We start from the raw sequence: 25,788 nt of genomic DNA, 5'->3' as shown, positions 1-25,788 counted from the left end.
CCACAGTTCAGTGCCATGGTCACAATGACCCGCAACCCTCATACACAGGGGTAATAGTGTACATGGGCCCTAATATGAGAAAATGATAATATAATTTCAACGATGATTTACTATGATGATTTACAACGATGATATACTATGATGATTTATAGCGATGCATTATGATGATGATTTATAAAGATGATTTATGACGATGATCTAATAATAGATGTAATAATACGTATATGCTACGGAAGATGCAACCGTACATATATGTATTATTATTATGGCTGGATGTATATTTATTTGTAAAAACAATTATCAAAACTGAGAATAAGGAACAAAACTATTTATGGTTGTAGATTTTACTTGCTGGGCCCCCTTTGGGCTCATTCAGTTTTATTTCTTGTTTTCAGGTAGAAAGAACGCTGGAATAGAAGGCCGGAATGGGGGCGGGAATAATTATTAACTTTCATATCAATTATTGTAATAATATGATATTCCGCAACTAAAGTTTAATGTTTTCTAATTTCGCTTGTAATAAAATCTCTTGAATAATGTTTTATACATTTATCGTATCCTTTAAAATCAAGTACTCTGATAGACCTTATAGATCTTTGCAAGAACTTTTGTTGTAAAAGAAAAAAAATGGCAAACTCAGCCTTAACGGGCTGGGGATGTTACAACTAACCACCTTTTTATATAATATATTTTTATAATTATAATTATAATTATAATAATATTTATACATATAACATAATCACTTGATCATTAAATCATAATTTTTTTTTTAGATAATTAAATCACAATTTGAGTATTAATATATTATCACTATAATTTATATGATTATATCACATGATCAATTGATCATTAAATTATTTGATTACATAATAACAAATTATACATATATAATATGACACAACACATAAGTATACCAATTCATACTAATACAACAATTAAGTATCTAGAGACTTAGTTCCAATGTATGTTATAAACTTATAAGTCTATATATGTTATAAATTATAATTATACATATATGTATATGAATAATATAAATGTATAAGATCAATACTTAATCATATGATTCAATGACAATTCAAATACTTTATTCAAGTTAATCATATTATTAATATATAATGATAATGTGATTCGTACAATATCAAATTAAGTAATTTGCATTAGATTCAATAATGTGTTACTTATAACCACAATTGAAGTATTAATGTATTATCATTCTAATTTATATGATTATATAATAACAAATTATACATATATAATATGACATTAGTCATAAGTATACCAATTCATACTAATACAACAATTAAGTATCTAGAGACTTAGTTCCAATGTATGTTATAAACTTATAAGTCTATATATGTTATAAATTATAATTATACATATATGCATATAAATAATATAAATGTATAATATCAATACTTAATCATATGATTCAGTAATGATAATGTAATTCGTATAATATCAAATTAAGTAATTGACATTGGATTAAACATTGTGTTACTTATAAACATAATTGAAGTATTAATGTATTACCATTCTAATTTTAGTAATATTATCACTATATATATATATATATATATCACATGATGAATTGACCATTAAATCGTATGATTATATAATAACAAATAATACATATAATCATATATATCATATGTTTTATTTGAACTTCTTTTATATGTTGTGTTGAACTTTTTTTATATGTTGTGTTAATTTTTTTTTTTTTTTTATTTTTTTTTTTTTATTTAAGTTAACCAGTTATGATTAAGTACAAGTAAACGTAAATTGGGGTCAAATATTTTTTATTTTTCAATATGAGCTATTTTTATAGCAATTGGACCTAAGAAGACACTAAAAATACAAAAAACAAATGAGGGTAAAAAATGCTACAGTAGTAAAAAAAGCCTAAAAAGCCCAAAAAAGCCTAATTTTGAAAAATCGGTTAGCGGACGGTTATCTATTTCACTAATCGCTAACCGGTGGTTAGTAGCTAACCGCTAACCGCTAACCGCCTAGCAGTTAGCGATTGCGATTAGTAAAATCTCATAACCACCAAGGCGGTTACGATTAGCGGTTATTGCCAATAACCTCTAACCATAATCGTATTGACACTACTATGTAAAAGGACTAATTTACATCAGAATTTGATCGTAGAGACTCTCATTTCATATAAACACATCATATTTTTCACACCCACATATCCAATGGTTCAATCTAGTATGGGGCATATGGCTACGTGCTTAACCAATTGCGTGCCCACTATAATATTCTTCGGTACATGATTATACACTAATTAATTGCCCGATCGTTATGTGTTTTTGTAGTACATGATCATGTACTCATCATTGTGCATTTTGGGGTACACGTATATGACCATGTACTGATCAATTGACACCCATTGTCGTGGATTGCCGGTCTAGGGTCCCCTGCGAACCCAATTCATGAGCTTCTAGTTATAGTTCAACAACTGTGTTCATGGGTCATTGATGGTTGCACCCTGATCAACTTCTCAGCTTCAGTGCATGCCTTTAATGGGACTATAGTAATTTGTTAATCAACATTTATTGTGCAACACTATCTTTTATAATTAATTCATGTTATAGATTGGAATCCTATTATATATTCAATTGAGATAGTACAAAACCCTAAACACTAAATTTGATTTTAGCCTGGTTTTTAATACTTACATTTTTTATATCATCACTATATATGAATTCATACAGCTTGAATAAGAGAGAACGAAGTAAAATTACTAAATAGAATATATATAAGAACAGCAAGTAATTTCCATACAATGGGATATTAATTCTAATAATAAAAGACTGTATTTCCATACAATGAAATGCAGCAATAAATAAAAGACGTTGCTGACAGCATAGGTCAAGCACACAACTTCGACTGAAATAAATAAAGGCTTAGATAAATGTATAGAATCCATAGAAATTCAAACAGCAAAGTGATCCATTTATGCCATATGCGGTTGCAGGTGTCTGTTGTTGATCATAATTCAAGGGCTTTTGGTTGCAGGCGGTGGTGATGAGAGGAATGGGATGGAAGGAAATGTAGTTGGAATAGTTGGGAAGGAGGGAAGGGTTGGAAATGGTGGCAAGGTGACCTTTGGGATTGTTGGGCTGGTGGGCAAGGTCGGAAATGGAGGCAGAGTTGTCGGTATCGGCAGCGACGGTTGAGTCGTCGGCAAAGTTGGCTGCGTTGGCTGTGGCAATGTTGGTATTGTAGGCAAAGGCGGCAATGTTGGTTTGGGCAAAGTTGGCACCACCGGCGTTGTTTGTAAGAGATGGCGAGCGGCCAAGCTGCTGTTGATCATGCTGGAGAAGTTGAAGACAATGAAGAAAGCTAAGATGAAGAAGTTGCGAGAGGGCGCCATGACTGAAGGAAATTCACAAGGCAGAGAAGTTCTCTTGGGTTTGAATGGTGGTGGAAATGAAGGCTATCATCGTCAGGTTTATATAGGGAGATGGACGCCGACGCCGACGCGTACGTACGATACGAGGTTGTTCACCATGCATGCGTGCATGCAGGGTTGGTTGGTTTCTGATGATCCTCAGGCTTATGGTTAGGAAAAAACTGGAAGACCCTCGATGAGTTTTCCCGTTGTTAGGTCACCTCCTTACCCAACTTTCATTAAATATTATATGCAACGCTGAAGGGTTGTTGGGGTTTCTTCATTGAGTTACACTTGAGTGCAAGTAATTGGTTTTGGTTACCAAACATTTCTAATAATCTCTGTTTGGTTAGCTAATTAATTATCTAAGTTCATAGCGGTTCTGAAGCAAGATCTAATAGCCCCTGTGATTTCACGATTTCAAAACGTGTAATTTTTTTATTTTTTTTAAAAAGGTAATTATATAAAATTTGGGTTTTTGATAATTTTATGAATAAATATATTACAAAGGATGTCAATATCAAAACTAAAGTGGATGACGACTATTTTTGCTTTGAAGACAAGTAATTCAGTTTTGCAAATTACTTCCATAGTTTCTTTTGTATCTTATTTAATATTTAAATTAACTATTGAACTAAATGGATTATCGCTAATAAAAATAAAAACCTAAAAAGTTAGTTGAGACTAACGCAATATTGTGAAATAAAATTGTCATTTGTAGGTCGTAGCATTACTCTTACTTTATATTTTGATTTTATTTCCCAATATTAATATTATGGTCCGAACTAATTTTTCTTATAATTTAATAATAATTTTAAAAATTAGTTCTATTTTGAGAGGCTATGTTCCTTTTATCCATAACTAATACAGAGTTAGTTAGGAATAAAAACGTGGCTTGCATTTGTCGTTGGGATACCAAAATCAAATAGACATGGTCGCTTCCCTTGCCTTTGCCCTCCCTTCCCGCCCACTCCGATCTCTGAGAATGGCGAGGTCAGTGCTGGGAGTGCTGGCCTTCCTCCTCAGTTTCTACTCCCAGATCCCCGCACAGTTAGCCGTCAGCCTCAACGGAAATGCTAGTTTCCGCCTCCGACCGACAAACGATACTTTGTGCGTGCACCTCATTCGGCCCGCTGGATACCATTGCTCCGAGCACACGGTACTCCCTCTCTCTCTCTCTCTCTCGTCAATTTGTATTTTAATTGAAGAGTAGAGTAGGATTCTTTGTTTTAGTCACCGTTCGTTTGGTTTGTGAGAAACTGGAGGAAAATGAAAGAAAATGGAAAGCTCAGAGCTATTGATTCTCTTTACTGGAACAAAAAAAACAAAATTAATTAACTCAGGTAAGACTTTCTGAGTTAAATTGAGCTTTTGGATTTTGGAATCTTGTTTGGTAATTGTTGCTTTTCTTTTCCTCAATTTTCTTGGGAGTCAAATAGCCTTACCATCTATCTCCATTCTGTGGTAAAATTTGTGAGCAATTCAAAAGTTGTCCTTGAAATTTGTGGTGGAAGTGTGGAATAGGGGTTGGGATTTTACTTGCTTTGGTTTCTTTGAGTTTTCTAGTGACCTAGTCTTGTTTTGATTATTTAAATCGTCGTTAGCTTAAACTTAAATTTGAAGTTTTCTTGTATTCTTAGGTTCAAACAAAGGATGGTTATTTATTGGCCCTTCAGCGCGTGTCGTCTCGTGCTGGGGATATAAATGAACAGCGGGGTCCTCCGGTTCTGCTTCAGCATGGGCTTTTCATGGTGAGCTTGCTCAATCTTTTTCGCTACATCTATATCCCAATTGGCCCGAAATTGGAAAAGAAAAGAAAAAATTGAAATCTTTGAAATGGTTTTATGGGTATAAAAATTGGATGAAGTTAGAATTGATATTGTTATGCAAGTTGGAGTGCTTGATTCAGTTAGCAACAAATCTTTCACTCTCGCTACTAATGACTTTATATAGCTTACTTGGTCTCAAAAATGGAACTTCGTATGCAATATACTGGTGGTCATGAATCTATGTTTCTTTACTCGGTCCTCACTACTGGTGTTGTTTCTTTAAATTTTATGTTCTGATAGTTATTTAAAAGGGTTCTTCTGGTGTTGAAGCAACAATTCTTCAGAAAAAAATGTTCCCGTCATTATATGTTGAGGCCTATACTGCTTCTTTCAAGGCAGTGTTCTCTGACTGTATGTGTGTTTTCAAATTCAAATGTCTTTATTGCTATAAGTTTTTTTACGTTTACCACTTGTTACAACCATGAATTTGGACACTATTTTTAGATGAAACTCAACTGTATGCCATTGGGAAAGATTAAATTGTCCTACCCTTGGTGATTGCAACAGTTCTATACAGTAAGTTTGGAAAATGTGCCTTAAAGTGGCTTGAAAAATTGTTCTTCCAATATAAGTTTTCAACAATGGGATTATGTACTTAAAACCATTGAGTTAAACTTGTACACTGGCTTTACTTGATCTCATTGTTTCCTAAATTTCAAATACAAACAGGGAGGTGATGTATGGTTTCTGGATTCTTCAGAGCAATCGTTGGGCTTCATCCTTGCAGATAATGGTTTTGATGTTTGGGTAGGAAATGTGCGTGGAACACGTTGGAGTCATGGGCATATATGTTTGTCTGAGAAAGATAAGGTTACATGGCACATCTCTCTTATATTGTTAAGTTATTTTCCAGTGTCTTTAAGGTAGGTTGTGCTCCTAGTGGAGTGCCTGTAAATTGCATGTAAAAAGTCTGGTTCTTCTGCTGATTAATTCCTTGCATTTTGTTAATAAAATAGGTAGGAGCACAATATGAAACATTATGGAGCTACAGAGTATGATAACTGTGTGTAAATATTATCAACAAATTATGGAGAAATTGAAATAGGTCAGCACACCATTATTCCTGAATCACTCTGGCAGGGTTGAGCATTGAACTATTAAACAGGAGCGAGGGAGAGGATGAAGGGGATCAAAAAAGGAGTACATATTGATACTCAAATTTGCAGTGAGATTATCAGTATCAATTTATCTTGAAAAGCTCTTTGCTATATAAGGATTTCTTAAGTCCTTTTTTTCTCATGATTCTAATATATTCATGTTGATTTATATCTCAGCATAAGCTTGTCTGAGGATTGACTAGTGTCCTGAGACTGTAATTATGTTGCATGGCAGTTTAATCAGGAATGCTTATACTTGCAGTTTCTAAATCATGTTCTGCTTCTGTAATGCGACTATACTAAGCTTCCGTTTTTCTTGCAGGATTTTTGGGATTGGAGTTGGCAGGAACTTGCTCTGTATGATCTTACAGATATGATATGCTACATAAATTCGATAACTAACACCAAAATTTTTGTTGTTGGACACTCACAGGTGTTGCACCTCTTCTTTTACCTTATACACCTCTTGCCTTTTGGCTGCTTGCTTTCCTATAAACTTAACTTATTTTCATTCTTTGCAGGGTACAATCATGTCTTTGGCTGCTTTCACTCAGCCAGATATAGTGGAAATGGTTGAAGCTGCTGCTCTTCTGTCTCCCATATCATACTTGGAGCATATCACTGCCCCATTTGTACTTAGAATGGTTAATATGCATCTTGATCAGGTATTCATCATCTGCTTTGTTGAATGACATTGTAGAAATGGTTTCTGGTGTTAAAAATGATTGTAGATGTATTTGTTTTGGACAGATGATTCTTGCCATGGGCATTCATCAACTGAACTTTAGAAGGTTTTAAACTACTTCTATCCTATTCTTTTTCTTCCTCTTTTGCTTAAAATTGAGGCTTTACCATTTAATTTTTTTGTGCTGTACATAATCTTCAGTGATTGGGGAGTCAACCTCATGGATTCCATATGTGACGGCCATGTAGACTGCAATGACTTGCTAAATACCATAACAGGTTCTTCTATTCTCTCTCTCTCTCTCTCTCTCTCTCTCTCTCTCTTCATGCTTGTATACGTGTGCATATGCTTGTTAGGACATGGGCATCTGACTGTATATGTGCAATCTGCGTATTGTTCTATGCACACACACATTCAGTTTGACATGTTTGATGGAAATATTTTTCTCCAATCTATTCTTCAAGGATTAATGTGGCATAATGTGTTCAGCTTCCAACCTTTTTTTTACATGGAAATATCTATGTTGCTGGCTTCGGTCATGCAAGTCAACCAGCAGTGAATTTTTCAACCTAATAGTTTCTTCAATATGAGTTGAATTCACTGATGAAAATATCTTTTGAAACTTGATCACATTTTTTTTACTTTAGGATCCTGTTTCTATATTGATGTGGGCCCTAGATAGAGTTGAATGTCAACAAAGCGATCTGTGAAGCAGACCCAAATTGTTTGGAATAAAGGCTTTGTCAAGTTCCCATTTTTCAAAACCTGTAATGTTCGCTTAACTTTTAAAGCTGAGTCCCATCCCAAACAGAATAATTCAGGACAAGTAGGTATAAAAATTTGAGAATTGGGGGGCAGTTAGGGAAAAAAATTTGATATATTCTTTTTGAGGAAGAATGGGGGAGGGGGGAAAGGGTGTGCTAGATGTCTGACTAAATTTAATAAAATCTTTAGTAATGTACTATTTTTGATTAATATTGAATCTAATATTTGTATTTTACATCGGTGTTCCGCTAACTGGAATTTTCTATGCTATGAAATGTGACATATGATGATCACTTTGGCCCATGAGTTGAGCCAATTTGGTCTGAATAATAAAATTCAGCAATCTCTAGTTAGAAGTATTTTCTTCTGGATGAAGTTATTTTGTATTCTGGTAAATTTTTTGTTTTCTTTTTCTTTTTCTCCCTTTTTGGATGTAAAGATATCCAGTTATGGTATGAAGTTTTAGAACTGCGGGGAGGGAGTTGTTCTTGTGAGTTTCTTCTGCAATCTTGTGGGACAGAAGCCATATTCTGTGTGTTATCAGATTGATGATTGCAACCCCATCCGATTACTTTTCCTTGTTACACTGGTTTCTTTCTCAGGACTTCTAGAGATTGAAGATTTGCAGAGTATACAATTGTTTGGATCATTTGGTTGGTACAATTGTTAGACCAGCTGCATATATTGGATTTGAATTGATGGGATCCTTGATCAATATTCCACTCTCTGTACCTTTCACCTAATTCAGCAATGTATCAAAGCAAATAATAATGGCACATTATTCCAACAGTTAGACTTTTCTTTCATATGGATTCTCTATTCCTAGTATTTGTATCATGGAAAGGAAAGTACCAGAAAGAGTGAATAGGAAATGAGATCTCCCTACCGATCCTTGATACATTTATGGGAGAAACATCTGCTTATCAAACTAATTATTTTGGTAGGTCTATTTGCTTAGGTGAAAAGACCCTTGTTACTGTAGTTAGGTTTAAGTCAGTGTAATTTGAATGCTCCATACTGGTTTTGTATTCCTTCTGCGGAGCAAATGCAGTGGCTTTATCTGGAACATTCCTGAGCAATTGTAATTGTTCATATCAAGGTAACAGTGGAGCTACAAGCAATTAAAATATACTTTCTGCAGATTCAAAGACTGATGCTAGTGATAGTTGAAGGATCACTAGACCCAATGTTGGGTCCCAAAATTAACCGAGACAAACAAATTTTTATCCTATAGTAAAAGAGAAAAAGGTTGCCTTCTGAACTGTATCAAAGTACCATCTGATTGAAGTACTTGTCGCATGTTAGATGAAGCACAAATAGCATAAGCCAACCTGTTTCAACACTGAGCAACCCTCTGAAAATAATACGTTCACTTGTTTTCCCTTGATTGGGATTAGTATTTAATATGTTATTATATATTCCCAATTTTCTGGTGCTGCGTTTCGGTAGTTTAAATCTTCCAGAACCATTTCCTGGATTCGTCATTACTTGATGCAATTGATGCTCTAATGTCAAATGTTAGCTCATTTTTGCTGTTACTATTTCCTGGAAGGAAGGCCAAATAGTTTTTATTATTCTTTTTTAATCAAGTTTTATATATGGTTAATAGGAGCGGGGTGAGGTAGATATAAGTCTCAAGTTCAAACCTTACAGTGTATGAAAGTAACAATATGGTAACTTATGCAAACCGAAAGTCGGAAGGCGCTCTTGTGCTATATTAAGATGCTTGATATTTAGGTGTATTTATTAACTTCTGATGAAGTTGTTTCAATGCAATTGCAGGGAAGAATTGTTGCTTCAATAACTCGCGGGTGGATTTCTATCTTGAATATGTACCTCACCCGTCATCTTCAAAGAACTTGCGTCATCTATTCCAAAGTATGCTCCAGATGTTTTCTTTTAGCAGCCTTCTTTATTAGTCAATTTTTATAACCTTATTAAGACTGAATTCCAGTGGTCTTCATGCATTATGTTTCAATTTTTAGAAGCTTGTTTTACACTTTCTAGTTGCAAACGTGTTGAGGCTAATGTATTAGAATGCTTCAATTTTTATTTATTTTTTATTTTATTATAATTTTTTTTAACATTGCTGATTTCTTGCAGTTTTGCTTACAATAATCTCGTTATGTTTTGCAGTGATTCGGAAGGGTACTTTTTCCAAGTATGACTATGGACTATTCAAAAACCTAAAGCTATATGGCCAGCCAAAACCCCCTGTATTTGATCTTGGCCACATACCCAAGTCATTGCCAATATGGATGGCTTACGGAGGCAATGATGATTTAGCTGATGTGATGGATGTGCATCACACACTCAAGGAATTGCAGTCCAAACCCGAGTTGCTTTATCTTGAGAACTATGGTCATGTAGATTTCGTGTTGAGTGTAAATGCAAAGAAAGATCTTTTTGACCATATGATTTTGTTTTTTAGGTCATGGGGAAAGTCTAGTAGTTTCTGAAATGTTGGCTTGCAATATGTAAATTGTATGGTCCGATGAAGTACTTTCCTTTTTTTTTTTTTTTTTTTCCTTTAAATTGGTAATGCATGGATGTATTTGACTAACTATATTGTACATATATTGTAAAAGTCATGCTTAAAAAATAAATAAATCGTAAAGGTCATGATATCCATCCCCCTTCTCTGTCTGATGGTGATATTATGAGCCAAAATTAAAGTGGTATTAGGTTTTATTACTTTTCTGTATTTTATAAATTAGTTCTTTTGCTTGGTATATACAACTCAATCACCTGTACGGAGTTGAACTAGTGGCCCCACCCTCTGTGCCTCGTTTATGGAGGAAGGATATGCCATTTAGTCCAAGGATGATTGTCCAGTATTTATTACATTTAATCTGAATTTTCTGTTTGGCTTGAAGAAAGGCAGGAGAAGAAAGATATCTCTAATTTTTGAAACAATGTGAAGTTTGGATAGTCACTGTAAGCTTCCGCATCCTTAACCTACCTCTTTTTAATCTTTTTTTTGTGCAGAAACAACAATGATGACTGTCTCTTTATAATCTTTTATTACTTTTCTGCACTGCAAAGGAGCCACCAGGATAGCAGGAAACTGAAACTTCATCAGAGGACATATGAGTGTCCAGTAAAGGTGTCTCCAAATGCATCAGGCTACTCATCAAAGATGCCAGGTTCCATCCTAGGCCTGTTGCTGCTAGATTGTTTCAGTTTTTCATTTGTAGTTATGTGTTTGTGAGGCAACTCTACCACACAAATGATTCTTTAAATTATAGGCAATACTTATTCACAATACCCTATTTAAACATGCATGAGTATGTGCTTTTATTTAGCTTTGACAGGCATCAAGTGATATTTGGAGAAAGCCAATCTCGCCTACTTTAGATGAATTCTAGTAAAGCTAGTTTAGAAGTTGGGAGAAATTGGAAAAACTTGCCATTTTTTTTTCTTTTTTTTATTACACTACAGAGTAATGCTAAACATTCTCATTGTGTCCTCTCAAAATTGATGTGACTTTTAAAATTACTATTAAATTTGTAGTAGATCACAATTAAATTTTGATTTAATAGTAATTTTAAAAACCACATTAATTTTGAAGGGACACAAGTGGATGTTTAGCAATACTTTACATGTTACACCCACTCTAATTTCCGTTTGTGGACAAGTAGGCATAATTCCCAGAACACTTGCTGCAACTTTATTCATATGCTTCCAAAAACAAATTCTTCGCATATCTCCTTAACACTCGAAAGCCCAAACAAGACCTGTGCTGTATCCATGAACCATCTTGGATCGACATTGGTCTCCTGTTATTGAGTGGTAGACTTGGAAGTCACAGCTGTACTTCTCTTCCTAATCTCGTCTGCAAATGCTTTAACATTCTGGTCGGATGTGCCACTGTCTGCTACTGCCTCCTTTGCTGCCTTCTTCCATTTCAATGCATTATACTTCATTTCCACTGCCTTGGGGCCCGCCATTGCATCCAGCAAGCACTTCTCAACCTCGTCTCTCAAGATCAATCTGTTTTCAGCTTGGCCACGGGATAATCTCACCCCCATTCCAAACACATCCACCAAGAACTTTGCATTAGTAACCTGGTCACCCCATTGAGGAAATGTCACCACAGGCATGCCTAAGGTGAGGGCTTCCACAGAGGAGTTCCAGCCACAGTGGGTGATGAAACACGCAACTGAAGGGTGTGCTAATACCTCTTCTTGCAGACTCCATTGTATCACCTTGCCTCTATTCCCAACTTTTTCCATGAAACCGTTGGGTAGAACGTGCAACTTGAAAGGGGCACCATTATGAGGTGGTTTCATTACCCACAAAAAGGATGTTCCAGAATTTAAGAGCCCGTATGCAAGCTCATCCGCTTGTGCTTGTCCTATGTTGGCGGTACTGCCAAAGGAGATGTATACGACGGATGCTGGGGGCTTTGAGTTGAGCCACTCAATGCAATCATCAGCTTTCAAAAAGTCGCCACGGATACTTGTGTGCATTGCTTTTGGGTTTTTGAACAAGGGGCCAACAGGTTTGATAATGCAGAGCTTTGACATGTAATCAATGATCTCGGGCTCGAGCTGCTGGAACGTGTCCATCAATATGCAGAATGGTTTTGATAAGTTGTTGAACTGGCGTAGGATGAGCCTCCGTAAAATGTGAAATGGACTAGAAGGGTGCAAGAAGTTAGGGACCTCATCGTATTTTAAAAGAGGCATGCAGGGCAGTTGAACATCAATCTTGGGCTCGGTTTCAGATGGGAAAGGCACTAGGTTATGGTAATAGTGATAATAAGCCGAAAAGACTGCACAGGACTGAACCCAGAGGACGGCATTAGGTATGCCAAGTTCGGTGGCAACATCACAAACCCATGGGTCAAAGGGGTTGTTTATAAGACATGAAACTGGACGATCCTGATGAGCATGTTTCTTGATTATTTGATGAAGTGCATTCTTTCCAGCAAGCTCAAGCTGAGGCAAGTATTCGTCAAGATCTTTTCGCCTAGGATCCTCCTCTTCCCAACCATCCTCAAAAAAATCAAACCTTATAAAACCATCTCCCACTGGAGTGGCTTGGTCAGTGATATCATTGGCTTTTCGCATATCTTTTCCAATGGTTTCTGTTGTAGAGAAAGTGACAAGCATACCCTGGGCAGCGAGTCTCTTGCCTAGTCTGAGCAAGGGGTTAATGTTCCCTTGGACTGGGAAGGACACCAGAAGCACATGAGTGGGAGCTTCAATTGCCATCGTGTATATTGTTTAGCTGGAATTATAGGAATGCAACTGCAACTGCAAGGAAGGAATACCCTTCATCACTTGCGTCTTGGCACAATACTAATACTAATTTTTCTTGAGAAACCAGCCCATTGGCATATACGGTTTGGTTCCTTCATTTGGTCTCGTGTCCTTCTTCCAACCACATAAATGCTTCGTTCCTTTTTCCCCAAAAAGTACTGGCATGTCTCTTCGATCCCACACCAATACCATAAAAGGACTTGCACGTTTCGTGATAATTAATATAGGACCCTTGATCTTTTATGGCCTATGCATGAGCGTGATTGCTCAAGGAATCCCATCCCAACGAGTTGATTTGATGCTTCCTTGGTGCTAACCAATCCCACCTGAACTTGTCAGAGCATGGTGATGGGTCACATTAGTGAAGTGGATCCAAATAACAAACAAACAGCTTTTTATTCATGAAGGACAATTATATAATATAATGATGATTTTATCTTTTTTCACAAGCACATGCCAGGCCGAAGGCATGATGGATTGGAGGTTTAGCTACTTTCACAAGAGTGTTGGACTAAGAGCAGAAGAATGCGCCTTCTCTTTCCCAACTACTGGGACTTGATCAGCCATAGAAATCTTATAGAGCTTGCTCAATTCCTCCCATTACTGACCTAGTTAAAGCATCCTGAGTGAATCAATGCGTAGTAAGGCCCCTACACTTGTGCTTTTCGAGCTTCGCGTAGGGTTCTTTTGATTCTGCACAAATGTCTGTTTCTAAACATTTTTCATAACTTGGTATTTTATTAAGCATTATGCATTTGGGTACGTAGCGTTTTCATAAACTGTTTTTGAAAATGGCTATTTCCATGAAAATTGCTGAATTCCTTCAACTAATGACCTAGTTAAAGATGATTAGGTATGTTTATTAATGTGTTTTTATTTGTGTTTGAAATAGTATTGTATGTCACATAAATATGAAAATAATTTTGTGTGTTTTGAATTGTTTAATTAATGTTTTTTTGTTTGACATGTTTACACAAGAGGAGGGAAAAGAGGGGGGGGAGGGTAACTTCTGCTTCATGAGACGTAGTCTCTAGTCGATTGAGTTACTTATTCTTTGAGACAATTAATGTTTTTGTTTAAATAACAAAAAGAGAATTTAAACCATGTTATTCTCGCTATAAGTGAAATTTTATCTCCCTATCTCTCATGCAAGTAGTCAACATCTATCATATTTCTTTAAAAAAGCCTTTTTCAAGATCCACGTTTGCCTAGAGTAGTGTTGCTTCATGAGGCGTAGTCTCCAGTTGATTGAATTGCTCCTTGTGACAATTAATGTTTTTTGTTTAAATAACAAAAAGATAATTTAAACCATGTTATTCTCGCTGTAAGTGGAATTTTCTCTCTCCCTATCTCTCATGCAAGTAGTCGACATCTATCCTATTTCTTTAAAAAAGCATTTTCTCGAGAACCACGTTTGCCTAGGGTAGTGTTGCTAACCATATTCCACCTTACCTTCTCCTCCTTGGATGCAACTTGTAACAATTTAACCGTACTTTTTCCTCATTGGATGTAACATATGTAAGAAACAGCCCGCACTTCATCATTGGAGGGATAATTCTTTAAATTCAATAAATCAACCATTAGATTTGTGGTCTCATGTGAATCTCACATAAATTCAATGGTAAATTTATTCATTCACTATAAGGATGGTTAAAAAATAATGAATTTTATCATTTTTCATTCTTTTAACATTTCTCATAGTTAAAAAAACACGTTTATTGGGACTGGGACTGGGACTGAGAGAAACCCTGGGAACTGAGAACGATGGATTCGCCACACAGTTCCGTCAGTTCACTTTCTATCATTTTGAGTAAATCCTATAAAGACCGCTTAGCTTTCCTGGGATTTATCCCGAGGGTAGTAAGGAATAGACATGGGATTGACAAAAAGAAAGACAGACTTGATAAGCATCAAATAAATGGTGGGCCACCAAAAAAAAAAAAAAAAACAAAAAGGAAAGATTTTCAGGCATGTGCTCTTTCTTGGTTTCTCTCTTTAGCACCACCTCCACTTTTATCTGCCTTCCTTTTGGTTTACTCTCTTTCCCTTTTAATTTTAGCAGCTTTTTTTCTTTTGGGGGTAAGGTGCCAATGCGGGTGGTTAAAAACTGCCCGCTAATCACTTAACTGCTTAATCGTATTAACCGCTAACCGCTTTATATAATATATTTTTATAATTATAATTATAAAAATATTTATACATATAACATAATCACTTGATTATTAAATCACAATTTTTTTTAAAAATAATTAAATCACAATTTGAGTATTAATATATTATCACTATAATTTATATGATTATATCATATAATCACTTGATCATTAAATCACAATTTTTTTAAAAAATAATTAAATCACAATTTGAGTATTAATATATTATCACTATAATTTATATGATTATATCACATGATCAATTGATCATTAAATCATTTGATTATATAATAACAAATTATACATATATAATATGACATATATATAATCACTTGATCATTGCTAATCAATTCATAGTAATACAACAATTAAATATCTAGAGACTTATTTTCAATGTATGTTATAAACTTATAAGTCTATATATGTTATAAATCTATATAAGTCTAGATATGCATATGAATAATATAAATGTATAATATCAATACTTAATCATATGATTCAATGACAATTCAAATACTTTATTCCAGACTTAAAGTGAATCATATTATTAATGTACAATGATGATATGATTCGTATAATATCAAATTAAGTAATTGACATTGGATTAAACAATGACTAATGTGTTTCTTATAAACACAATTTAAGTATTAATATATTATCATTATATGTTGTGAAAGTTCTCTGAATTATGAACATTTTTTTATATGTTGTGTTAAATATATATATATTTTATATATATTGTTTTTTTTTTTTAAAAAAAAAAAAAAAAAAAAAAAAGTTAACCGGTTATGATTTAATATTTAAGGAAATTTTTTTAAAGTATAAGTAAATGTAAATTTTGGATCAAATATTTTTGATTTTTTAATATGAGCTTTTTTTATAGCAATTGGGTCCAAGAAGACACTAAAAAAAAAAAAGGTAAAAAAAAGCCCAAAAACCCCAAAAAAGAAGCCCAAAAAGGCTCAAAAAGCCCTAAAAGAAAGCCTAAAAACGCAAAAAAAAAAAGCCTAATTTTGAAAAAGCGGTAAGCAGACGGTTATCTATTTCACTAACCGTTAAGACTGTTACGGTTAGCGGTTAACCGTAACCGCCTTGACACCCCCTAAGGGGTTTGGATCTTAAATTTATTGCAATCTCTGTACCCAAGCAATTCACGTGCCCCTCTTTCCATCTTTTCCGAACAGGCGAACACTTCTCAGTCCACGTCAAGAACACTTCTCATTCCACTGACGGCCTTCGTTAAAGGGCATGCACGCTGCCTTTCATTTCAACAAGCCATGATATAGCCATATGGTTGTGTTTGTTAATGGGTTTTGTGAATATGTACTTAAAATTGATTGATGTAAAAAAAAAGTAACAATATTTTTTTTTTGAAAATGTGAGAAAATAAAAATCTTTGGTATGGAAAAATGAAAAAAATTTATTTTATAGTGATATTTTTATTTGGAATTGTGTTTATCATATATATATATATAATAAACACAATTATATTCAGTCCTTTTTATGGCCATTACGATTTTCTGAATTTCTTCTGGTAAATGCTCCTGCAACATATATGGATTCAATTAACGGAATTTTTTAGATCAATTTAATACAATTATGATCATATTATTCAGAAAGGATAATTGGAATATACTCCCAAAAATGAGTCTGAATTTCTCGTACAAATAACAAATAACAAAGAATTAAGCTGCACAAGGGGAGGGAAATGGGGAAGAGAGATTCAAATTAATGATCTCTATTTCATGAGACGTGATCTCCAACCGATTGAGCTACCAATTTGAAACTTTTTGAAATTGTATTTGGATGACCTTCTTGTGCAATTAAAAGTTTGCAAATAGTAACACTTAGCTAGGAGTTATAATTAATTAAACAAGGAAGCTAGAAAAATTTAGCTATTATTGGGAATAAAATTAAAATCCACCGTGGTCCCACTCAATCTGGAATATAATGAAGCCAACAAATAGAAGTTAATTAAGATCTTTTCCATCTCTCAAAACAAAAACAAAAAAATTAAATAAGATCTTTTCCTCATGAAAACACTCCATTTATATGGTAATTAACCAGCATGATATTTACATTCAAGTAAAAAACTGTTAAAGTTTAAACCTTATAAAAGGGACTCAAGGCATGCATGAGGCCTGGCATCATCAGCTACGGAAATTGTTAGAAAACAACAGAAAAATAGTTCTGGTTTTGTTTTTGAAAACACTTTTCAAAAATAAAAACAATAAATAACTTTTTTTCCAAACAAGTAACTCTAAAAAAAAAAAAAATAACTCTCGCTTGACGATTTCACAAAGAAGAAAATTCTGTTGTGTGCGGCGTCTTACACTAGCCGAATAATAGCATATGATTTGAAAGAGGGTGAAAGTCGGGTTAAGGAGGCCAACGGCCCAACAGGCCCAACACCAAAACCAAGTAGAAAACCAATTGGGCCAGGATGGAAACAAGTCAAGTCAACTCTACCAAATAAATGGCTCTATGCAAAAGACATTCCAATTTCGTATTTAATATATCCCTTGTTGAGAATAATTTTTATAGGGTCTTGGCACAAATTAAAGTTTTTGTGCCCTCCAATAAGAAGGCGACACATCAACATGAAACACTATAACAAAAATATGGTGTTCCACCTCATCTTTTTTTTAGAATACCTAAAACAAAACACATTCTAAAATAACCTTTTTCATATTTTTCTCCAAAGCCACCCCAACCACCAACCCGAGGAGACACCACCGGTACAGGAAACGCCGGGTAAGGACCAAGCAGAGAAATTTTTTCTCTACTGCTAGTGTGTGTGTGAGAGAGAGAGAGAGAGAGAGAGGGAGATCAGGGAGAGGGAGCACCGACAGCATAGAAAAAAAAATTTCTCTGTTGCAGCCAGTGAGAGAGAGGGGTGCCGGAGAGAGGGAGGAGGAGCTTGGTCCTTACCAGGCGTTTTCTGTACCAGCGTCATCTCCGGCGTTGTCTCCTCAGGTTGGTGGCTTGGGTGATTTTGGAGAAAAATATAAAAATGTTATTCTAGAATGTGTTTTGTTTTAGGTATTCTAGAAAAAAGATTAGGTGGAACACCATATTTTTGCTACAGTATTCCACGCTGATGTGTCGCCTTCTTATTGGAGGACACAAAGGCCTTGGTTTGTGCCAAGACCCTATAGAAGTTTTACCTTCATCTGGATCCCCTAGAATTCTTAGAGAAATTTTAGTTTCTAAAATTTCATATTCAGGCCATCCATTTTCATCAAAGCTTCATTATTCTGTCACGTGTCCCACTACTAATAAAATAATAATAAAATTTTAATGATATTAATGATATTAATAATCATCATTATTTTATTTTATTAGTAGTGGGACACGTGGCTAGATAATGACTCTTAGATGAAAATGAATAGCTTCGATCTGAAATTTCAAAAACTAGAATTCCCCTAAGAATTCTAGGGAATCCGAATCCCGTTACCTTCTGCCACACTTTTATTTCACTTTGACAACCATTAAAGTGATTGATATACTCAGAAAGCCGTTTAGGCCGTTTTTTTATACAGGTATGATAAAATCACAACTTTTTTGAACAATTTTGGTCCAATTTTTTTTTCTTTTTTTTTTAATCTTATTTAAAAAATAAAATAAAATTATGAAGCAATAACATCTTATGTGGTCTTTTTTTTATTTGATATATATATATATTTTTTTTTAAAAAGGACCAAATAAAAATTAAAAAAAAAAAAGAAAGATCATATAAGAAGTTATTGCTTAAGAAATTTTTTTATTTTTTTATTTAAAAAAAATGACCGCATAAAGAAAAGTTGGGCCAAAATTGTGTCAAAAAGTTGTACCTTTATCATTTATCTTCTTTATATTCAAACATTTGAAAAATGACACCTAATAAAAAATAGCTGAGAATTGAACATATTTTTATCAGTATAATAAGTCTCATCTCAGTAGAATAAGATAATTTAATAATTTCATTAAATGAATCTCCCAATACCGAAACACAACATTTATAATATACTATCTGCTTATCCAAGATAATGACAATCTAAAATATTACAAAAGAAAGGATAAATATGATAAGGATTAATCTGGAAGTTACATAATTAAACACAAAGTAGTTGACTGAAAGATGCTGACTTCGTCAGAGAGAGACGGAGAGGTCTATTCTGCATGTTGGGTATAGTAGATGCTAGTTGGTCTCTTGTTATTGAGTGGTTGATGTGGAATTCACAGCACCACATGATCTCTTTCTAATCTCGTCAACAAATGATTGAATATTCTGGTCGGAGGAGCCACCCTCTGCCACCGCTTCCGCGGCTGCCGCCTTCCATTTCAATGCATGTTGCTTCTGCCTTGTGGCCCGCCGTTGCCCCCAGTAGGCATTTCTCAACCTCATCTCTCAAGATCAACCTGTTTTCTGCTAGGCCACGGGATAATCTCACCCCCACTCCAAACACATCCACCAAGAACTTTGCATTAATAACCTGATCACCCCATTGAGGAAATGTCACCACCGGCATGCCAAAGGTGAGGGCTTCCACAGAGGAGTTCCACCCGCAGTGGGTTACGAAACACGCAACTGAAGGGTGAACTAACACCTCTAGTTGCGGACTCCATTGTATCACCTTCCCTCTATTCCCAACTCTTTCCAGAAACCCATCAGGAAGAACATTCATCTTGAAAATGCAATCTTTTTGAGGTGGTTTCATTACCCATAAGAAAGAGATCCCAGAATTTAAGAGCCCGCCCGTAAGCAAGCTCATCCACTTGTTCTTGTACGACATAGGCAACACTGCCAAAGGAGATGTACACGACCGATGCTGGGGGCTTGGAGTTGAGCCACTCCATGCAATCATCAGCTTTCAAGACGTCGCCACGTATAGTACTTGTGTTTGATGCTTTTGGGTTTATGAATAAGGGGCCCATGGGCTTGATCATGCAGAGCTTCGACATGTAGCCAATGGTCTCGGGCTCGAGCTCCAAGAATGTGTCCATCAATATGCAGAATGGTTTGGATGAGTTTTTGAACTGGCCTAGGATGATCCTCCCTAGAAACTGAAATGGACTAGAAGTCTAGAAGGATGCAAGAAGTCAGGGACCTCATTGTAATTTACAAGAGGCATGCAGGGGAGTTGAACATCGATCTTGGATTCATATGGGAAAGGCACTAGGTTATGGTGATAGTGATAATAAGCCGAACAGGATGCACAGGATTGAACCCAGAGGACGGCATTAGGGATGCCAAGATCGGTGGCCACGTCACAAACCCATGGGATAAAGGCGTTGTTTATAAGACATGAAATTGGATGATCCTTGTCGGCGTGTTTCTTGATTATTTTGTGAAGTGCGTTTTTTCCAGCAAGCTCAAGCTGAGGCAAGTAAACTTCAAGGTTTTTCAGTCTAGGGTCGTCTTCTTCCCAACCATCTTGAAAAAATTCAAACCTTATAAAACCCTCCCCCACTGGAATGGCTTGGTCGAAGATGATGTTGTTGGCTTTTCGCATATTTTTGCCTATGCTTTCGGTTGTAGAGAAGGTGACTAACATGCCCTTGGCAGCAAGTCTCTTGCCTAGTCTAAGCAAAGGGTTAATGTGGCCTTGGGCTGGGAATGACACAAGGAGCACATGAGTGGGAGCTGCGGAAGCGATGGCGTTTCTTAGAGATTGATAAAAGCTTGTGCTCAACCGAAAGCAAGTATATATATAAGGCAACCGGCAAGGAAAGGAAGAGGCTTTGCTTATGCAACTAGGAGTGGAAACAAGCTGAGCTTGAGTGAGTAGTGCTTGTCCAAGCTTGGCTCGTTGAATTTTTTGTCGAGCTTGGCTTGCATCAGATTACTTAAATTTTGTATTTATCCATAAAAAAAAATTCAAAGAAACATAATAAACAAATTTTATTAATGATACGACCATCAAGGAAACAAGGTGAATGCATGTGAGAGATCTATCGAGTGAGAAAAGAAAGATTATACCAAATAAGACTTATATTCACGTCACGTAATTGCCTCTCTCTGTGAACCTTGTCATGACCACTGCTACATGAAGCAGAGTTAGGTGGAGGCATGGTCACTAGGGGTAAGGAGCATCGATCAAATATTATGTCTGATTTGAAGGGATTTAGGGTTACATTCAAATGTAAAAAGTGAAGAGAGGAAGAAGCCGAAATGAAGAGTCAGCTTAATATTGTAACACTTGGCAGTTGGCATAATTAAATTCTAAAAGAAAATAGAGAATTAAGGAATAAATAAAATAAATAAAGTAATTTCAATTCGAACGAGAAAGATTAATGTCCAAGTGTTAGTGAGGTTCATCGGTTGGAAGAATTGGATGATCGAGATCAAATATGGGATAATCTCATTCGAACATGCCAATTACTTTGTTCGAACGATGGACAATGACATCTCTCTATGTGTCATCACGAGAGTAGTAGGTGCGGATCAATAGACGTGACCAAAAAGTCGACTAGAAGAAAGGGTAACTAATTTAATTGGTTGTGTCCCATTCGATAAAGTATAAAAGGTCAATTGATTGGTACGTACGAACACCGATCCAAAAGTTTCACGTGCTCGATCTGCTGCTTCAAGTTCATGATTGATGAAGGATCATATCAATGTTGCATATTTTAATGTTAGAATATGAAACATTGATAATAATTATAAACACTTTTTTTTTTTTAACTAGAATCTTTTAGAATTCATTGATAAAGATCACAGATGATAAAACTCTGATAAATATAACCCAATGCTATGAAATTACAAAGTTGTTGGGAATAAAATCACACTACAAGCCCACCAGGTTTTGGGCATTAGGGCTTTAGATCCACGGAATTATTAATTAAATAGCAGGAGATACAGTCCAAGTAATGCTCTATTAGAATAAAGAAGTCCTACTCAATGTCTATATTAGAGTAAGAACCCAAGTCTAATTACAGCTCTCAGGCATCCCAATTCAAGTCAAATAATAAGAGTTAGTCCAAGTCTACCTCAAACTCTTAAGCCTATAAATAGGCCCCTACACAAGGTATAAAAGGATCTCTCTGATATTCGATAATCTCTCTCTGATCTATTCAATTAGGTTGAATTATTGAGCTTTGTTCACCACAAATTGCTCTTCTCTGAGAAACTGATTTAGGCATCGGAGTTTCCTCGGCATAAACGCTCGGCGAATCCTTTGACGCTCTTACTATTTTGCAGCTATCACGGTGCATCACAGGCGTATTCCAAATCTAGCACGAGCACACCTCGAAGAACGTGTAGCTCACACCATACAATAAAATTCTATCTATGACATCAGCTTCTGCTAATCCATATACAACTTCAGTTATAAATAGATATGCTTCGAGCAAATTAAATCTAAGACATAGATAGCCCAAATTTCGAAAACTTATTTTCTGGCCATGAGAGATAATCCCCACACCGATCTAATCTTCCTCGGTCCAAAGGTCAGGACTTGGCACATGAGATTCATGCATCGACACGTGAGAAACACGCTCCAGCACGTGAGACTCTATTGGTTGATCGGTGGAAAATGGAGAAACTGGCCAGGTATAAGTAGATTTGAGTATGAAGAACTAGATCTAGATCTAAAACTAAATCTAAAATAAAACCATCAAAACGGAAACAAAAAAAGATTACAGGTAAGATACCGAGCACTACTACCAATAGAGAAAGAAGGAGAGATGTTGAGGAATAATTTCACATTGCTTGTGGACAAGATCTTGTACATGTTTATAAGGAATGTGCAACGCTCTCTTATTGAACTGATTTTATGAAATGATTTAGACTCACGAATTTCTTTCTTGGTATTAGAGCCTACCACAGGATGAATGAGGCCCACACTACTTACCCCGTGACAATGACCAAGAAAAATATTAGCCTGCACGTGAGGGATGGTGTTGAAGAATAATCTCACATTGCATGTGGACAAAATCTTGTGCATGTTTATGAGGAATGTGCATCACTCTCTTATTAAACCGATTTTGTGAGATACGTTAGGCTCACGGATTTATTTAAAGAGAAACATGGAAGGGGGAGGAGCCATTTTTCCCTCATGTGTTTTTTTCTCTTGGCGGCTCAAGCCCAGTTAATACACTAACTAGTTAGTTCATAAACTAATATTTTATCTAGTTATAATTATAAGCACCTTGTCATTAGAGCTAATTAAATTTTTGAGAAAATTACAGTTTACCCCCCCAAAGTTGACAGTGTTTTTCAATTTGAACACCAAAGTTTCAATTTTTGCAATCCACCCACCCAAAGTTTCAATTTTTTGCAATTTTACCAATTGTATCCAAAACTTCCCATATTGCCCCTAATTTTTAATTTTTATTTTTTATAAAAAAAATTTTAAAAAAATTTTCGGGGTGGCCGTAGCCACCTGGCCACCCCTTTGGCTATCTGGCCATTTTTGCACCCCCAATTTTTATTTTTTTTTCATAAAAAATAAAAATTATGGGCAATATGGAAATTTTGGGATAATATTGGTCGAATTGAAAAAAAATTGAAACTCCGTGGGGGTGGATTGCAAAAATTAAAACTTTAATATTCAAATTGAAAAATACAATCAACTTTAAGAGAGTAAACTGTAATTTTCCTTAAATTTTTATTTAGACTTAAATGAATAATTAGGTGATCATTTTTATTTATAGCTCAACCGTACAGCGTGGTTCCAGTAGTACTGGACAAACAAGATACAATTATTGAATTACGGAACAGGGAAAAAAAAAAAAACAAAAAAAAAAAAAGCTTCCCCGCAGAATTCCCTAACTTTATCATATATTCATATGCTTCGAGAAAACAATTCACAGAACACCAAACAAGATGTACGTGGCCCACAAATCCATGAACAATATATGCATGTTCGGTAGATGTTGGTTGGTCTCTTGTTATTGAGTGGTTGACGTGGAATTCACAGCACCACATGATCTCTTTCTAATCTCGTCAACAAATGATTGAATATTCTGGTCGGAGGAGCCACCCACTGCCACCGCCTCCGCGGCTGCCGCCTTCCATTTCAATGCATATTGCTTCATTTCCACTGCCTTGGGGCCCGCCGTTGCCTCCAGCAAGCATTTCTCAACTTCATCTCTCAAGATCAACCTGTTTTCTGCCAGGCCACGGGATAATCTCACCCCCACTCCAAACACATCCACCAAGAACTTTGCATTAATAACCTGATCACCCCATTGAGGAAATGTCACCACCGGCACGCCTAAGGTGAGGGCTTCCACAGAGGAGTTCCACCCGCAGTGGGTTACGAAACGTGCAACTGAAGGGTGAGCTAACACCTCTTCTTGCGGACTCCATTGTATCACCTTCCCTCTATTCCCAACTCTTTCCAGAAACCCGTCGGGAAGAACATTCATCTTGAAAATGGAATCCTTTTGAGGTGGTTTCATTACCCATAAGAAAGAGATCCCAGAATTTAAGAGCCCGTAAGCAAGCTCATCCGCTTGTTCTTGTCCTATGAGGGCAAGGCTGCCAAAGGAGATGTACACGACGGATGCTTGGGGCTTGGAGTCGAGCCACTCGATGCAATCATCAGGCTTCAAGAAGTCGCCACGTATACTTGTGTTTGGGTTTATGAATAAGGGGCCCACAGGCTTGATCTTGCAGAGGCTTGACATGTAATCAATGGTCTCGGGCTCGAGCTGCTTGAATGTGTCCATCAATATGCAGAATGGTTTGGATAAGTTCTTGAACTGGCCTAGAATGAGCCTCCCAAGAAACTTTAATGGACTAGAAGGGTGCAGGAATTCAGGGACTTCATCGTAATTTAAAAGAGGCATGCAGGGGAGTTGAACATCGATCTTGGGCTCGGATTCAGATGGGAAAGGCACTAGATTATGGTGATAGTGATAATAAGTGGAAAAGGATGCACAGGATTGAACCCAGAGGACGGCATTAGGGATGCCAAGATCAGTTGCCACGTCACAAACCCATGGGATAAAGGAGTTGTTTATAAGACACGAAATCGGATGATCCTTGGCGTGTTTTTTGATTATTTGGCGAAGTGCGTCGTTTCCAGCAAGCTCAAGCTGAGGCACGTAGTCTTCCATTCTTTTTCGTCTAGGGTCGTCCTCTTCCCAACCATCTTGGAAAAATTCAAACCTTATAAAACCCTCCCCCACTGGAGTGGCTTGGTCGGAGATGTTGTTGTTGGCTTTTCGCATATTTTTGCCTATGCTTTCGGTTGTAGAGAAGGTGACAAACATGCCCTTTGCAGCAAGTCTGTTGCCTAGTCTGAGCAAAGGGTTAATATGGCCTTGGGCTGGGAAAGACACAAGAAGCACATGAGTACTGGGAGCTGTAGAACTCGTCATTATCTTGTTTCTTTGGGTGTTTGAGTATTGAGAGGCACACAGAAGCTTGTGCTCAACAGGAACCAAGTGTGGCTGAATTGTAGATATATAAGCTAGGCAACTGCAAGGAATTATTAGAACCCATCATATCGATTGTTTTCGGCCTTGATCATAATATCTTTGTTTGTCATCTTCTTATCCAAGTCTTCGCATGGCATGATATTGATCTCCACCATCAAACATCCACACCAACCATAAAAAGATCTCACCAACCATTCACATTCTTGTAAAAAGTAAACACGTTAGGA

At 36.0% G+C, this 25,788-nt stretch overlaps 3 protein-coding genes and 1 pseudogene across 4 annotated transcripts; 1 reads left to right on the top strand and 3 right to left on the bottom strand.

Moving 5' to 3' along the window:
• Positions 1-4,298: 4,298 nt before the first annotated feature.
• Positions 4,299-11,157, top strand: LOC132179346 (triacylglycerol lipase 1). 2 transcript variants are annotated; one of them, XR_009439909.1, is made up of 10 exons: positions 4,299-4,556; positions 5,038-5,148; positions 5,896-6,036; positions 6,646-6,756; positions 6,845-6,988; positions 7,074-7,114; positions 7,210-7,286; positions 9,556-9,651; positions 9,910-10,710; positions 10,819-11,157. XR_009439909.1 is itself a non-coding variant. In XM_059592050.1 (9 exons), the coding sequence occupies exons 1-9, from the start codon at positions 4,329-4,331 to the stop codon at positions 10,230-10,232; spliced, it is 1,272 nt and encodes a 423-aa protein (XP_059448033.1). In that variant the 5' UTR covers positions 4,299-4,328; the 3' UTR covers positions 10,233-11,157. The 2 variants fall into 2 exon arrangements, 1 of the variants encoding a protein (XP_059448033.1); XM_059592050.1 differs by having other exon boundaries at positions 9,910-11,157.
• Positions 11,158-11,307: 150 nt separating this feature from the next.
• Positions 11,308-13,770, bottom strand: LOC132179447 (gallate 1-beta-glucosyltransferase-like). Its single transcript, XM_059592176.1, has one exon. The coding sequence runs from the start codon at positions 12,990-12,992 to the stop codon at positions 11,556-11,558; it is 1,437 nt and encodes a 478-aa protein (XP_059448159.1). The 5' UTR covers positions 12,993-13,770; the 3' UTR covers positions 11,308-11,555.
• Positions 13,771-19,238: 5,468 nt separating this feature from the next.
• LOC132177250 (gallate 1-beta-glucosyltransferase-like) lies at positions 19,239-21,244 on the bottom strand (annotated as a pseudogene).
• A 2,601-nt stretch (positions 21,245-23,845) lies between these two features.
• Positions 23,846-25,567, bottom strand: LOC132179301 (gallate 1-beta-glucosyltransferase-like). Its single transcript, XM_059592006.1, has one exon. It carries the CDS (start codon positions 25,499-25,501, stop codon positions 24,065-24,067), a length of 1,437 nt encoding a protein of 478 aa, XP_059447989.1. The 5' UTR covers positions 25,502-25,567; the 3' UTR covers positions 23,846-24,064.
• Positions 25,568-25,788: the final 221 nt, after the last annotated feature.

The sequence above is a fragment of the Corylus avellana genome, chromosome ca4 (assembly GCF_901000735.1).
Source record: "Corylus avellana chromosome ca4, CavTom2PMs-1.0".
Taxonomy (NCBI): domain Eukaryota; kingdom Viridiplantae; phylum Streptophyta; class Magnoliopsida; order Fagales; family Betulaceae; genus Corylus; species Corylus avellana.
The sequence above is the reverse complement of the archived record's forward strand: the minus strand, read 5'-3'. Positions and strand labels throughout refer to the sequence as shown.